Raw genomic sequence first — 15,922 nt, forward strand, 5'->3', positions numbered from 1 at the left:
TGTTGGTGTGCTTTTCACCCTCAGTAGCATGTCAGCTCCTTGAGGGCAGGGGGAGCCATTTCCATACAGTGCCTGGTGAATGCTGCTGGATTGTGTGGTTCACATACCCACTGAGCTGAGGCTGCTCGACACAAGCCCGGTCTTATGTCTCTATCTGCATGATGCCTTTTTCTTTGATGAAAACAGAAGCCCCTCGTATTGTGAAAGAACCTGTTCTCATCTGCTTGGCATGAAGATGGCATGATTCTCTCCTGGACTTAGGTGAGACTGGTACTCATCCGTGGAGGACAGACGAGGGGTGTGTTGGCTTAGTCATGACATGACAACGTGGAGATGAGGAGAAAGCCTAGACTTTCTCTGCTTAGTCTGGGGCCTGATTAGTGGGTCTGCGTCTTCTGGGATAAGGGCAGGTCCTGAATGACACTGGCTGGCATCTTTCCCCTCATATCCACGTTTCTTCAAGTAAGGGGCAAGCAAACATCTGCATAAGTATTATTGCACTTTTTACAATCAAATGAAGGGAATGCTGCTCTTTTTGACCTCAAACACTGCTTGACTACCAGCCTTTAACAGACTGCAACAGTGCAAAAGTCCTGATTGTCTCTTGTAAAGGACACTGTGCTTGGATGTACCTGAATTTTAGAACTGGCATTGACTACAATACACATCCATAGAAATCAGAGTTGTCATCTCTACAACTTTATTTCTTAACTCATTGATGTTTCAGTTTCCTTCATTTCCTTTGGTCCTTAGAGGGAGAAGTTGGAAGCCTGGGGCCATGGAGGAAAAAAGCATTTTACCTGGATATAGTTTCTTCTTCCAGTTCTCAGTTGAAGGAAGGCTCAGCTCTGCTCACTCCTGGTTTGGGATTCTGTTGGAGTCAAGATCCAGACCAGTTTGCACCATTCCCCTCATTTGAGCTCATCACTGGCAACACCACGTGGCTCAAGATTTGGGATGTCAAGACACAAGACAGAAGTGTCAGCTTATGGCAGGATGTCAGCTTGGTGCCTTAGACGTTGCCTGCCCAGCATGAAGGTGGTCATGTATCCCCACCTCAAGAAGACATCCTACGATTCCCACTCAAGAACATGTCTGTTCAGCAGAGCTGCCTACTTTTGGGTTATTGGGGGGAGGGGGGGGGACGTTCCCATCTGTCTGCAACACAAAGCTCCCATTTCTACCTGCTGAAAGCTGGAGGTGCTCATCAGACTAACAGCTCATGAGCAGGACCTCAGAACTACTCAGTGGTACAGGGCATGCACACCCTTGTCTTGAAGGAACAACCTGAAGAAATGATCCCAGGAAAACACATTCAGGATGTTTGTAGGTAGCAATAGGATTAGCCAGGTCCCACCTCTAAATGCAGAGCAAGAACTGTAACCATTTGGGCTCCTCATGAACACTTCTAAGTCAGTTCAGAACAGCATTGGGCCCAAGCACACCAATATGTTGTGACAAAAGCAGTCAGCTGATTGTGCAGCCTGCCTTGGATCCCTATTGACTGTAGGATGCTAGCCAAGTTAATTCACCCCTGGATGTGTTAGTTGACTCTCAAAGTCCCAGAGGTAAGAAGCAGTGGGTCAGCATCGGTAAGAGCTTCCTATGAACGAATAACGTCATGGGCCACAACACGAAATAACAAGAACAGCCTAGGGCCTGGGGAGAGAATCCTGATCGCTGCGTGGGGGAGACCAGGGTTCAAGTCCCACTCTTTGCTGTGTGACTACGGCCCAGGCAAGTAGAGGAAGACCTGAGCTCAGTCAGGGAAAGGAGGATGGATGCCATCCTGAGATACCATATTGGGATGACAGCAGGATGATTTCAGGACTGGCAAGCTGACATGGTCCACCAAGCTTTACTTCTGCTTCCTCTCACAACAGAATTCTGATTAAATTATAAAGGAGGTACAGAAGAACACAAAGACACTTAAAACAAAACTTGAATTAACTTTATTCCCCTCATCACAATGTGTCTGCTTTGAGCTTCAAAGTAACCAAGTAAAAGCAAATCTCCAAATAACAAAACAAGGTGTCAGAAATCCAGATCTATTTTGTTTTTATTTTGTGAAAATGTTACAGCCATTTTTGTTGGTCTGTAAAAGAACCATCATCAGGGTCAAAAATGAGTTTTTATAAATCGAAAACAAAACCAAAAAGCCCCCCAAAAACAAAACATTCTACACTTTGGGAAGGAAAATCAGCAGTAACATTCTCACTGAAGGTTGTAAATTACATTTTTCTTCATAAAAGGTACATACTATTCCTCATATTCCACCAAAAGCAGTGGTGTAAGTTATAATTCTTTTTAATATAGATATGTATAAAACCCCCCAAGTGGGCCAGCTTGTGGAAGGAAGCACTTTCCCTCAAGGGCTGCAGAAAATTCCACATCATCCTCCTCAAGCTGCCGGGAGCAGGTAAGGGCATGTGTCCCCTACCCGCTATGTGTGAGCGCGTGTCATCAGACAGACCTGTCACCATTTTTAAATGAAATAAGGAGCACCTCGCTGAAGTCAGAGTGTTTCATCAAATGTTGGTGCATCCAGGGGAGGATATTGACCCTGGGCCAAGTTGTGCAATGGGAGTTGCACATACAAAGGGGACGTGTGTACACTGGGCAATTTTTAGAATAGGCTTTTTTCCCCCTCTACGTTTTCTTGTGTAAAGAGTTCAATAAGGTTATTTTGCACAGCGTCCTTCGTGCAGTTTCTAGAACTGCCAAAGGATACCAATTTAGCCCTTGAATGAACAGCATGCACAGGAGCTGCTCTGTTGGGACTTAAAGAAGGTGCCACTGCCTTGATATCAATGTAAGAATGCCATGTGTGGTGGTAGCAGCAGCAGCTTTGTGGACAGAGAAAACCCTCGGAGTCATAGAAAATGCACATTTGATGAAACATTCTTTACATCGAGAAACATGGAAATAAATATTTCCAGGAGGGGCATTCCAGTTTCTAATAGCTGTTTCCAGATCTATAACTCCTTTTCTAATTATTTAAAAAGCTCATCACAATTTACAATTTGCATTGTACATATTGCTGTTTAGGAATCTCAAAGGAAGTGCAGGTCTTGTAAAAGAAGAGAAACGGACAAATTTGCATGTGCCAGGGACCAGATTCGAGGGTTCTTTGGTGCAGTTAAGTCCAAATTCTTGGCGTGGAAAGAGAATATGTACCAATAAAAAATCAATTCTGCTGCTAGACATTCACAGCAGTGCTCGGTCTGCTTCACATTACAAATCTAAAACAGCTGTTCTCAATAAGCCAATATTTTTAAATCAGACATTGCCTGAAAATTTTGTACATGAATCTGGACCAGTGATGGTTCTGTACCCTCATGTTGTTGTGAAACATGACTGGAACTAGAGGCAAAGACTGGTTATTGCAAGGACAACTGCTCGCAATCAGCGCTCGCAACAGTCTATTCTAAACAGTCTTCTTGTTGGGTCTCTTGCCTTTCTTTAGAAGTAGTTTATTTTTAATGTAGCCACGCTTCCTCTTGGTAGTCTGAAAAGAAAACAAAAATGGGGAGTTAGTATGGACTGCTTCAGATCACACAGCTTACATTCTCTCCTCCACCTTGGTAGCAACATTAAGGAACATGCGGCGGTGACAAACCTTGAGTTAACCCGGCAGACCTGTTGGGACTACAAATGGGACATCTGATCCAGCCACACAGGAAACGCCTCTCCCTTCTCTGCTCCCCCCGCTCTTAACCCTGACCTTAGGGGCTAGTCTTGCATGAGGTGGCGTCGTACAACAACCTAATCTAGGGCTTTAGACACAGGCTGTGATTCAGGCACTGTGCTATGCCCTCCAGAAGCTTAGAATTCTACTGCCTTTTAATCTGATGTCTTCAGCTGGCTCTGGTCCCACTCTTCACCTGTCATGTGAGTCTTGAGTAAGTAAGAATTGTTCAGAGCTTTGGTGGTTCTTTCTGTAAAAGGGGGACACTATGAAGGCCACATTAATATTGAATGAATGTCCCAAGAAAGCAAAGGGCTCCACCTGTGCCAACTGTGAATGTGAAGGGGGGCAGAGTCCAGGCTCTTGAGGACACAGTCAGGCATGTCTAGAGTGCCACACCCCCACTGGAGTTTCTAGCATAAGAAAGCACATTCTGCCCAACCCTGGGGGCCAGGAAGGTGACATGCAGTCATTCTCCAGGGGATAGCTGTTGGACATGTGGCTCCCAGGAAACTCCTCAAGGCATTAGGTTAGTGTGCTCATATGTTTGTTTTCTCCTTAGAATGCACTGGAAAAGGCACCACACTATGTCTACCAATGCTGTCCCAAGTTTTGTGGATCCAACTTTTCTCAGCCTAGGAATTCACTGCCCCCTAGAATTTCTCACAACCATGGTCTGATGCCATTCTATATACTCAAAAGCATCTTGTGCCCACCTGAGAAGGCTGTGTCCTGGGTGGCAAGGCATTTTACAGGTCCCGTAGTAGTGGTCGGTATTTTATCTAATGAACACTAATTACTCCTAAAGCTTTTATGGAAGAGATGGGCCGTCTTATTGGGAAGATGGTTTATGCTTTGTCCCCTAACACTGGGAACAAACACTAGCTGCTGAGCTGCCTATGTTGATTCAGGTATGATCTCCAAAGTCCCTGAGAAACTGGGGTCATCAGTGAGCAGGAAGGCGCCCTGCCTTTGCCTTCTCACAACGTGGTACCCAACATGAGGCCTGTTATCACTGTCCCTTTACTTGGGGGTGTGGGAGCTTGGCTGGGGAAAAAGCTGGAAGGAAATTTTCCAAAATAAGCACCTGAAAGTCATCAGTTCCAAATATTGCCCCCCCCCTCCCCTTTTTCCCTTTCTTAACTGGAAAGAGGTGTGAGGAGATGAGGAAGGACACTTTTAAATGTCAGTCCATCAACTACGCCAAGTTCCATTTGGAATAATTGTCCATTTTATAAGTAATTCCTTAGTAATTAAGGGAAAACACACATACAATTTTTAAATGGGGGGAGCTTTGGATTACTGATTCTTTTTCATTAAACAAAGGTCATCTTTCCTAACGTAAATGGAACATCCAAAGCCCTCCTCCCCTTTAGTAAAGTCAGATGAAGGAGCTGGAGGTCAGGCACTGCCCTCCCACCCCAGCAGCTTTCCTTGAACCCTTCTCTGTCACAGGCTTCCAAGCTGGAAGGGACTGGAGGACCCCTGGAAAGGAGAGGCTCATTAGGTGCTCATACCCCAGTGATGCTTAATAAATGCTTGCTGATGGAGACTGCTAATGCCCAGAGACGGAAAAGGGATTTTCCCCAAATCCTCTAGGCACTGCTTAGTACTAGGAAGCAGGTGTGGGTGCAAACCCAGGTGTCACCACTCTACTGCTTTTCCCACCACATCTCCGGACTCTGAAAACATGGACAGGCCTGGAAGCAGAAAGACCCAAGTTGAAATCCAGCCTAGGACCCTTAGTGTCTGCGCAACCCTGGGGAAGTCAATTAATTTCTCTTGCCTCCATTTCCTCAACCCTAAAATAGGGATGATGACAGCACCTGCCTCCCAGCATTGTTTGAAGATCAAATGAGACAGTATTTGTAAGGTGCTCAGCACAATGCTCCACACATAATAGGTGCTACTTAAATGTTCCCTATTATTTATTATCATTCTAAGGATTTGAAGGACCAGAGACCTCTCATGAGGGTTAGCATAAGTACCTGAAACCCAAGATTCTGCAAAGAAAAAAAAACCCCATGATTTTTAAAAAGTAAATAAATCCCCGGAGGACACTCATTAAAGATTGTGGCAGCTTTTGATGAATTTAGAGCTTTAGCGCCTTCACTCAAGCTGTGGGACTCGTCTGCCATGTCCGATTCCAGGAATCTTAGAGGCTGTCTACCCCATCCCTGTCACTGCACATGTAAGGAAGAGGGAGAGCACATGTGTAGAGTCGGGCCCTCTGACTCCCAAACCTGCAAGTGTCTCAGCACGTTTGCCCACGGCCCCTCCCTTCAAATGGATAACGATCTCTGCAATAATCTTATTTTGATAATATCATTGTTCATATCCCTCCTCATTATAATGAGGTTTTTCAGTAATTATGGTTCTAGCCTAGGCTTCATGAGACGCCACAGGAGAGGAAGGCCATGCCCAACACAGAACGTGCAGCACGTCACAAAGAAGGGAAGGTTTACGTTTATTTCACAATGGAGGAAGTAACCCAACACCAAAAGAACACGGGTTTAATTCACCCTTCCATACAAAATATCACTGTTTAAATGATTTGGTATTTTAACTTTAAAACAGATTCTGAAAGAGAGATCCACAGGAAAATTATGGCATGAACTGGAATTCTTGGCATGAGGTTGCCGTCACAGCCCTTAGATAGCGGGCAGAACATGAAGGTTCCCAACAGGCAAGGCTGATGCTGAACATGGAGAGTGGGCATGGAGAAATGAGTCATTTACCAGTGCCCAGACACGCCAAACCTCCCCCTTTTAGGATAATTTCCTTGGGAACCCACCTTCTTTGACAAATACTTCTGTTTGGATAAAATGTTGGTTACTCTAGGCTTGTGGTCCAGGGTCTCCCGGTTCTGCAGCTGCTTCACCTTGTATATCCTAACAAGCCAGTGCTCAGATGTAAAGGCTTCTTCCAAATGTTTGAACTTAATGTCCTTGTTGCCAATCTCGGCATTACGTGTTCGGTCAAAACCTGGGGGTGTCCGAAAATCCAGCTGCAAAATATGGCACTCATGTCAGTGACTACAAGGGGAAAACAAACACCCAGGGTTGGAAATGTACGTTACTTTTGCCTCTGTCAAATACAAATACGCACTCATTAAACTCAAAGACCAAACCTACAACGAAAAATCCAACTGGTGATTTCTGTTAGTGGCCCTATCCCAAGATGGTGCTACCTCCTTAGGGCAGAGAAGTGATGACAGAACAAGATCTCATCCAGAGGGTTTTAGCCTTTTGGGCTCAAAGACTCATCTGACATTCTGGGGAAACCAATCTTCTCCCTGGAGTAAAATGCACAGGTAAACTAAGAAAAATAACTTTTTTTTTAAATACAGAAACTGGTTTGGAGAGATTTAATAACAATCTCTCAAAAATACTTGGGTTGGGACAGGCCCCTACGCTGGACTGACCTGGTCAGGGACATGCACAGACCGAGTGTCCCATCATGAGCAAAACTGGGGCTGGCTCAGGAAATTTTCCCCATAGGACCCCGGGAGGAATATCTAAGGACACCTGAAAAAAAGACTTTCAAAGGACATACAACCGAGTGACTTGTTTGGCTTCTACCAGATTGTCAAAGCCAAAAGAAGGTGGAGAACAAAATGCAAACACACCTGAAGGCCCAGACACCATTCTGAAAATGGTTGAAATGGGGTTTTAAAGTGAAATGGATCATAACAATAGTAGTTAATTAAGATCTAATATGTTAAGTATAATGCATCCCCTCAGTGATGTGGATCATCTGCTTAGTGACTCTTCACCTTGGCTCAGTGACCTGTGCATCTGGGATGCAGAGAAGAGTCCCTGAAAAATTATCTGCTCTCCTTTTCTCTCTGGACAGCTCAAGAAGTGGCCAGCCAGGGGCCCCAGGATGCCAAAGCTTCTGCAAGAGGTCACCATGAGCCATGGTGGAGAAGCCTTGACTGCCAATGCAGGGTCCCAAAGAGTCCTACACACGGGCAGGCCTTTAAACCAAGTCCCCTTCCGCCCCCCCCACAATTAGACACTGTCTCTGGTACAGCCGTCTCCAGGAACATGTCAGCAAAGTTGGCTTGGAGAATGGATCCTTTCTCAGGAAGGTCTGACTTCTCTTCCCAATTTCAAGTAAACGACCCCCAGGGGACAGAGGTCAGAAACACACCAAGGCCCGAGGTGACCTGAACCCTACTCTGCCATGGCTTCTTCCCTAGTGCACCCAAGATCACCAAGCTAACTCCTGAGTTCTGTGTCCTAAGTCTCTGCTCCTTCCCAGTGTCCTCTAAAGTCAACACTGACAGGAAGATAAAATCACCAAGATCCCAGACAGTGGACATGACTAAGTAAGCTCTGTGCCCAAGGAAATGCCCCACCACCTGGTGGTCTGCCTTCTATGTTTCACTGAGATTGAGAGCTTTTAACATCTGAGAACGCAGCTGTAGCCCCAGCATTCTAGTGCTAATCTGGGGAGCATCTATAGCCTCACAAGAGAACAAAGTTCCTCTAAACAGGAGTCTTTGCCAGGTTTCTGCATTGACAGGAAAGACATGGATTGATATTTAAGAGCTGGACAGAGCACATCTCACAAATGACAAGCTTGACTAGGAACAGACTAATTATACCAGTATTCAGTTTGAATTTCAAAATATCCTTCTTCCCCAACTAGAGATCACAAAATAATGGACAAGCCCACTCACCTGCATTTCTCCAAATCTATAATACGACATTTTATACATGAGGCAGTTCAGTAAGGTTGGAGACCCTGCCTTGTCTACCCGAAACTCTCCCTGGGGGGTGAAGTAGTCACTTTCCTACAAGGAAGAAGAAAGCCATTTTTATGTCAGCACAGTTAAAGAAATTAAGAGACTTCTCCATGAAGTTCAGCTCTCAGAACTATCCATAAATCCCTTTAAAATACTATCTCTTCAAATACTTGATACAAGATATTGTGTAAAGATTCTAGGGGATACAACAGGTCTGTATTCACATGTGTGTGTGCGTGTACACACTCTCTGTCCCTCTCCAATCTGAGGAGAGCAACTCCCAGTGATGACGCAGGAAAGGATTTCCACAGGCCACTTTGGCCTTCTCCGTATCGCTGGGCATCAGCACTGGTAGCGTCCTTCATGTAAAATCTCATAGGCTCAAGCACCACTTTCCAGCCATGCTCATTTTCTCCCCACCAAAAATCTTATTTTTTTTTCAGTCAGTCAACTAGCATTTATTAAGCACCTACTGTGTACGTCCAAGAAGTACTCTCAGCTGCTTCTCTACCAGCTGGGAGTGGGGGGTGGGGTGATCTCACTGCATATAGTCTTAGGGCCAGATCCAGACCCTGCCTGTTTTCGTACAGTGAGGCCTACAAACAAGTTGCTTTTTACATTGTAAAATACAATTAAACATTATTTAAAAGTATAAAAAACCGTTCTTGGCTGGTGGCAGGGGAGAGAGAAGTCCGGCTGGTGGACCCTTTGGTCTTTGTCTTTCAAAGTTAAGCAGATAATCCAAGAGAGAGACCTGGGCCAGTGATACAGCATTAAGACAAAGTCCTGCTGGATCCCGGCTCTATTCCTTTGGGTTGTACCACAAAGAGGCCACTGCAAGATTCTGCTCGAAGGCAGGAAGCAACAAGGCTCTGCCTTTATTCCCAGTTACAACACTGATGCTCAGCCTCAAACAATTCTAAGATCAAGACTTCAGCCCAAGAATATGCCAAATTCTACTTCCAGAGCTAAGCTAACAGTTCAGTTGTTTTCAATTGTGTCTAACCTTTCAAGACCCCACTTGGGGTTTCATGGCAAAGATACTAGAGTGGTTGGCATTTCTCCAGCTCATTTCATAAATGGGGAAACTGAGGCAAACAGCGTGAAGTGACTTTCCCAGGGTCACACAGCTTCTGAGTGTCTGAGGCCAAACCTGAACTCATGTCCTCCTGACTCCCAGCCTGGGACTCTATCCACTGTGCCACCTAGCTGCCCTAGCCTATTAAAGCTAACAGGAGAGGAATCTAATTAAGACTAATTAGTGTGAACTCCTTTTATAGCTATAGGAGTGTCATTAGTGCTTCCTGGGGAGTAATTTATTTATGGTGTGATTATGGTGACATGTTACAGTCCACACGTATCCTCCTTCAAGTGTCTGATGCCAAAACTCAAGGCGCAGCCTGACAGACGTTCAGAGGCAGGGCCCAGACCTGCAGATCTGGAAGTCCCTCTGCCAAGGAGAGGCACCACCAGCTCTGTGACTCAGAGCACTCACAGTGAGTGACTGCTCTCACTCCCAGAATAAAGGTGATACCTTCACCTAAGGCCACTTTCTAAGCTTTCCTTTTGAGTCAGCTCTTTAAATCATCACAAAGGAGGCTGGAGGTGGTCACACTTTCTCCTTTCTGGAAAGCTGAACCAAGTGTGAAACAAGCCTAAATCAGGAGGACCTGTGGAACAGTACTCCCTCAATGGTGATGGTCAGGTGGTCACACCATCGAGATGGGGAAAAACCCAATCTAAACCATGCCCCTTAGGTTTGCTGCCACAGATAAGGAGAGACAACATTACATTACCCAGTAAAGAGAGGGTCAGGGAGCAGCACAGTACCTGGCTTTCCCAAACAGGTGTCTGTCTGTCTCTTCATTCCAAAGCTTCATGGGACTGATTTTCTGAATCAATAACTCCCATCACCCTCCTATTTTCATTAGTGCATATGAGAATCAACTGGCCTCTTGACTAAAAATGAGACCAAATACGGGGCGTGACAGGATGGAGCCTCACAGACCGAAGAGACACGTGCACTGGACATATCATCACACTTGCCCAAAGATTGCAGTGTCGTAAGAAACAGACAGAGGGACAAGACCAGGCTGTGCCATCATGGCAGCAGCAGAGAAATATGTACAAGTCGTTACAATGCAGGCTTGGTCAAGGGAAACAAAGAGGACGGTGGTGGGGATTCAGAAGAAGAGATCACTCCCCAACTGAGTGATCAGGAGAGGGCTTCCTGGAGAAGGCAGGCTCAGTGTGGGGGGGCACCAAGGCAGGAAAACATGAAGCCTGTTAAGCAGATAGTGAAGAGATCCCTCCTGCCCCTAGAGTAACAGAACCAGGCTCGGGAAGGTTAAAGCCTTGGGGCCCAATTCTGTGAGCAACGAGAAGGCAGGCAGGGTTTTTAGAGTAGGGAGAGGGGCAAGGAAGGAAAGGGGTTTGAATGCAACCATAGCACGGAGGGAGACTGACCTGGCAGGCCTAGGATGGCCGCATGAGAATGGGGCAAGAGTACAGGTGGGGAGATGGCCACATGAGGCCTGATCCTATTCCATACTTTCAATGAAATGGTCCAGGCTTGAGGTAAAATGAAGGCCCTGTGCTGGGTAGGGGAAAGACTCAGATACAAGAGATTATAGAAATTGAACAGGAATCCCATGCACGTGCATGGAGAGGAGCCCGAGAGGACTGAGGTTTCAAACCCAGGTGATGGCCAGGTCTCCTCTATGTTGGCTCTTTATTTAGTCCTGGTCCTCACACAATCCTCCAAAACAGTGCTTTGGTACACAATGGGTGCTTAATAAATACTTGCTGCCTGACTTCCCAGGAACTGCCTCCGTCTGTTTTATTTCCTATTTCTCATTTTTCCTTACCCGAATGTCTTTCGGATGCTCCCCTTCAGCGATTCTGACCATCCAGAGAAACTTATTGATATCATCACCAGAATAGCCAATGACTCCTCCAAAAATAATCAAAACATAATCTACATCCAGGCTTCTCATGATTTTATAAGCTGCTGTTTCATTTGAAGACATGGCTTTCCCAACCTAGACCACATGTTTAAAAAAAAAAAAAAGGCATTTAGACCAGCTCCAGAGGACTCCAACAGTTGTCATGTTATTGTTCAAATCTCTCATCTTTTCAGAGTCTGACAGAAACTGAGTTCTAGGTTGAGAAACAATTCAGCTGCGTTAAGACTTAGACTGTCCCTTTAGGCATCCTCTGATACTCTAGATTCCCCTAAATCAGAGAAGCCTTGTTCTGGGAGATGGGTTTACTCCTAAGGCCGCCAAACAGGGCGCTTATCCATAGGTTTGCAGCACAAGGGTAATGGCAAGTTTCTTTGCTACATTATGTAGTGAGAACACAATCATTTCCAACATGCCCATTCTGCCTGCTCCTTCCCAAACTGACAGAAGCCAAGACAGTGCTCAGCCTTCCCCTTCATGTGAAAGGACAGAGAAACACCCAGAAGCAGGGAAGCTAAGAGGACATTTCCCCAGGATTCCCATGTTTCACTGTTTCTTGGCACAGAAAACCCTTACCAGTGCAATATGGCTATTATTCCACGTATTGTTGTCGACCAGCGTTGTCCTATTGGCCATCCCGGCGATCTGATAGCCATAATCCCACCAAGACATCACTCGGGCATGTTCGTCCGTGTTCTGCCTCAGCCAATAGTATGCTTCTCGGAAATCGTCCAATATATTCCTGGTGCTGAAATGAAACGGTTGTGCGCTTTTAGACAGAGGTCAGAATGGGACGATGGCCTTGTCACAATGCCCTTCCCAGGAGCACTGGGGTGCCTCTTGAGGCCCCGGCCTCCGCAACCTTACCCGTCATGGTTGTAAGAGGCCAGCACTATGCTGGGGCTGGAGTAGGCGTTACTTGTCACCCATGTACAATGAACCGCAAACATCATCAGCAGCATGAGCATGAGCATGGTGACAATACTTTTGATGTTGGGCCCCAAGCCTTCTTCAGTTTTCTCCTGCTCAGACACATGTTTCCTCACTTTTCCCGCCTGAGAATACAAAGAAGTATTTATACAAACTTATTGTGCCTTCTTGTCTACTAGGATGTCACCTTTACTTCTATTTTTCAGAAATTAATGTCAAAATAAGGCAGCTTATCCTCTCATTTCTACCCAAATCTTTCACTCCCCTCCTATAACTTTGGCAGAAGCTCTGGATTAGCTTTAAGATATGAAGCCCCATCCCCCTCCCCCAACAGCCTCAAAGCAAGATTCTATCCCATGCTATCTCTGCAGCCATGCGCAGATCCCTTTGCGCAGGCCCCTCTGCATGAGTGCAGTGCATTTCATCCTCTTGAGGAAAGGGGCAGCTGTTCAGCATATTTTAACAAGCATATCTCCATGACCTTCACATAACCCATTCACCTCCCAATCACTGCACACCCAAACCAAAATGTGGACTTGGCATTTATGGGGGATCATCTACCAAGAAAATGAGGAGCCCAGACTCACGGGCTCCATCTGAAATGTGCAGAACGGACTCTCAAGAAGAGCAGAAACATGCGTCCCACCCCCTCCCGCTTGATACTGATGTTCTGCTGGGAAGGAAGACCGAATGTATCAGCAGTAAGCAAGTTTGCCCCAGTCAATACAAAGCTCCATCTACTTCCCCCCAGACAAGCCCAAGGATATTTTCCATTTTTTTTTTTTTTACAAAGATAAAACTGATCTGCCGCCCAGGGATGATGTGGGTTAGGACTGAGTTACATCCCTATGCCAATCTGTGTGAATGGTGTGATCTCCACTACCTGGGCATTTCTATAACAATCAGTTTCTTTTAGATGGCCTACCTTGTCATATAAGTTTCCTGGGTTTCTTTTGTCATCCTCGTCACTGCTGTCTTCCACAGGTGGATTTTCCCTTTTGAGGTCATCCCCCAGATAATGCTCAAAGACATTGGAGAAGGCAATTGCAGAGAGCATGCAGACCACCGGAGTCAAAGTCAACATCAGGCGTACCATGACCCCGGCAAAGTAGACAGCACTGATTGCATAAAGAGCCACTGGGACAAGACAGTCAGAAAGTAGGAAACTCAGCTTTTAGACATTAGTTAAAAGACCAAAAATTCCTCCAAAGCATTCTTTGTTCTTCAATCACCAACACTGGCCAATAATTAATAGCCACTGTCATAAACCACAATTTGTTATGAAATTCAATTATTAATAGGCCTATGCCGTGATTCAGATTTCAGGGCTATTACCAGGGAGAAGGAGATTCCTTTCATTCCTATTTATCAATACCAATAGATTTCCTAAGGCTGTTATGCCTTTAGAGGAAAATGCACTTATGGAAGACATCATGAGGCCCAGTAAGTAAATGTCCAATCCCCTATGAATCCTCCACAGCAAACCTCTGGAGCAAAGCCTATTCCAAGAGCAATGAACAAAGGGAAAATAATGCCATTTATTAAGTGAAATCTGTAGTGTCTCAAAGTCATTATTGAGAGATTTTTTTAAACACATTCTGGTAGGTTGGAAACACCTGGATGCCACACGAAATCACAGAAAAGTGACTTTTACGGCCCAAGGTTGATGTGCCAGGTCTATGGCACCCTCTTCTTCAGAGTCATGAGTGGAACCCACTAGGGGACTTTCCATCCCTTGTTGTAGACTTAGGTAGGATCACAAACTGGAGATCTGAGAAGCTACTAAGTCTTAGCCCCACTCCCTCCACCCTGCCCCCCTTAACTAAGGCTCAGAGAATGAATGGGACTAACCCAAAGATTACCCCCATCTTGGTTTTCCCATCACCTGTCCCTCAGTCCCCACCCTGCCCAAGGACAAGCCCAGCATCCTCTATCTTGTCCCTATATGGTCTCTTCCAGTCTTGCTGCCTTTCAATGGAAGCTCTATACATCCTGATCAGACCTCAGGGAGATGAAGGCTCCCCAACCCTTGAGTCCTCAGATGCCATGACAGGTGTGCTTCCTTTAGAAGGGCTGCCTGGACACCTGGATTCTGCTGACTTTCTGTTTAAACATCTGGTTTGGAATGACACCCAATGACTTGTTCTTCAATGTTCTGTGCTATAACTTTTGATGCTGAAAATGCCTCTGCTCTCATCTTATTCTGTGATCCTCTGACTAAGAAAGTGCTTTGCTTAAAAACAGAACTTGCTCGATTTTACACAAGTATTTTTCCCAACAAGAAAGTCCAGGGATGTGCGGTAGCCTTATTTTACAAAGTGCCTGGTAACTATCACGGGAATCTCACTCAAGTGGGCATATTCTAAGTTGTGGACAAAGGCCTGGAGATTTAAGCTGGAATCTTACTCTCAAGCAAAGACCACAGAGCAATCTGCTCAAATTTCTAACATTATTATATAAATAAAATGAAAATCTGTTATAAGCCAAGAATGAAATAATGTAAAAAAACAAGGTACTTGAGACAATACTAGAAAAATGGTTAATAAATATGTAAAACATACGCTGGTAAACCACAGCCATTATCAGTATTAAAGCCGCATTAGTCAAAAGCCGTGCGTACCATGAAATTACTTCTAAATCACATTAAAGTCATTCTCAACTTAAGATCATCTGAAATTGTCTTGATTTTTATTACTGAGAGGGGAGCCACCCGGTCACTTTATGCTTTTAGTACTCATGGATGGTAATAAATTATTAAGTAGTACCATTTGTTCAAATATTATAGAATTTACTTCCTGCTCAAGAAGGGCTATTATATTAACTTCTGTATACCAATTCAATGCTTAGCAATATAAACAGAATTATAAAAATACAACTAATTTTAACACTGGATTTTTAATTTAAAATACCCAAAATTTAAACTAACAGGGGAGAATTTTGCCTAACTGTAGAAGATAGGATTTACAAATATAAACTTCAAGAAAAAAACCCAGCCAGGCAATTACTTCTAATCAAAGTATTTCTAAACATTTCTCTTACCAAATACTCTTTCATCGTTGATATTTTTGATACAAAACCATAGGCCTGCTGGGAAGGTGCATACAAGAATATGGAGATCAAAGAAGAAGGACACCCATGTTGTAGGCTGATGTTCAGACACTGAGGCAATGATTGGAATGTGTATTTTCGCATACCTAGTTTAAAAAAAACAACGCATTCAGTTTGAAATGCTCCACATCACTTTCCTTCTAGATTAAAGTATTTCTTTTCAGAGTGTCAGTGATTTTTTCTCACCTAAATTGCTGCTGAAGCAATGCTCAACAGAGTGTAAAGAGCTGGCTTTTGAGAAAGGGTCCTGGGACCCGTCCTGCTTGGCCATTTGACCCTGGCTGGACCAGACCTTTCATGTCCCCTGAGATTCTCTACTACTTGGTGCTTTGGAGGAGCCAGCCTGACTCAGTTCCTCTATGGGAGCTGCTTCTATTCTTGATATCACAGGTTTTCCTCCCATTGTATATTAATGAGAGATGGACTGGTGAGTTCCATCCAAACTGAGGAAAATCATGGAGTGCTCTTCAGGTGTATCCG

The 15,922-nt window shown here is 44.9% G+C and overlaps 1 protein-coding gene across 1 annotated transcript in view; it reads right to left on the reverse strand.

Moving 5' to 3' along the window:
- Window positions 1–1,929: 1,929 nt before the first annotated feature.
- STT3B (STT3 oligosaccharyltransferase complex catalytic subunit B) overlaps window positions 1,930–15,922 on the reverse strand; it is a 95,581-nt gene continuing 81,588 nt past the window's right edge. Inside the window, exons 9-16 of the mRNA XM_072651113.1 lie at window positions 15,374–15,528; window positions 13,260–13,471; window positions 12,272–12,459; window positions 11,981–12,152; window positions 11,309–11,482; window positions 8,376–8,489; window positions 6,483–6,695; window positions 1,930–3,508 (exon numbers count right to left, since the gene is read on the reverse strand). Coding sequence (XP_072507214.1) covers window positions 3,428–3,508; window positions 6,483–6,695; window positions 8,376–8,489; window positions 11,309–11,482; window positions 11,981–12,152; window positions 12,272–12,459; window positions 13,260–13,471; window positions 15,374–15,528 — 1,309 coding nt within the window. The 3' untranslated portion in view covers window positions 1,930–3,427. The remainder of the gene's footprint in view (window positions 3,509–6,482; window positions 6,696–8,375; window positions 8,490–11,308; window positions 11,483–11,980; window positions 12,153–12,271; window positions 12,460–13,259; window positions 13,472–15,373; window positions 15,529–15,922) is intronic.

Source organism: Notamacropus eugenii, chromosome 3 (assembly GCF_028372415.1).
Source record: "Notamacropus eugenii isolate mMacEug1 chromosome 3, mMacEug1.pri_v2, whole genome shotgun sequence".
NCBI lineage: Eukaryota > Metazoa > Chordata > Mammalia > Diprotodontia > Macropodidae > Notamacropus > Notamacropus eugenii.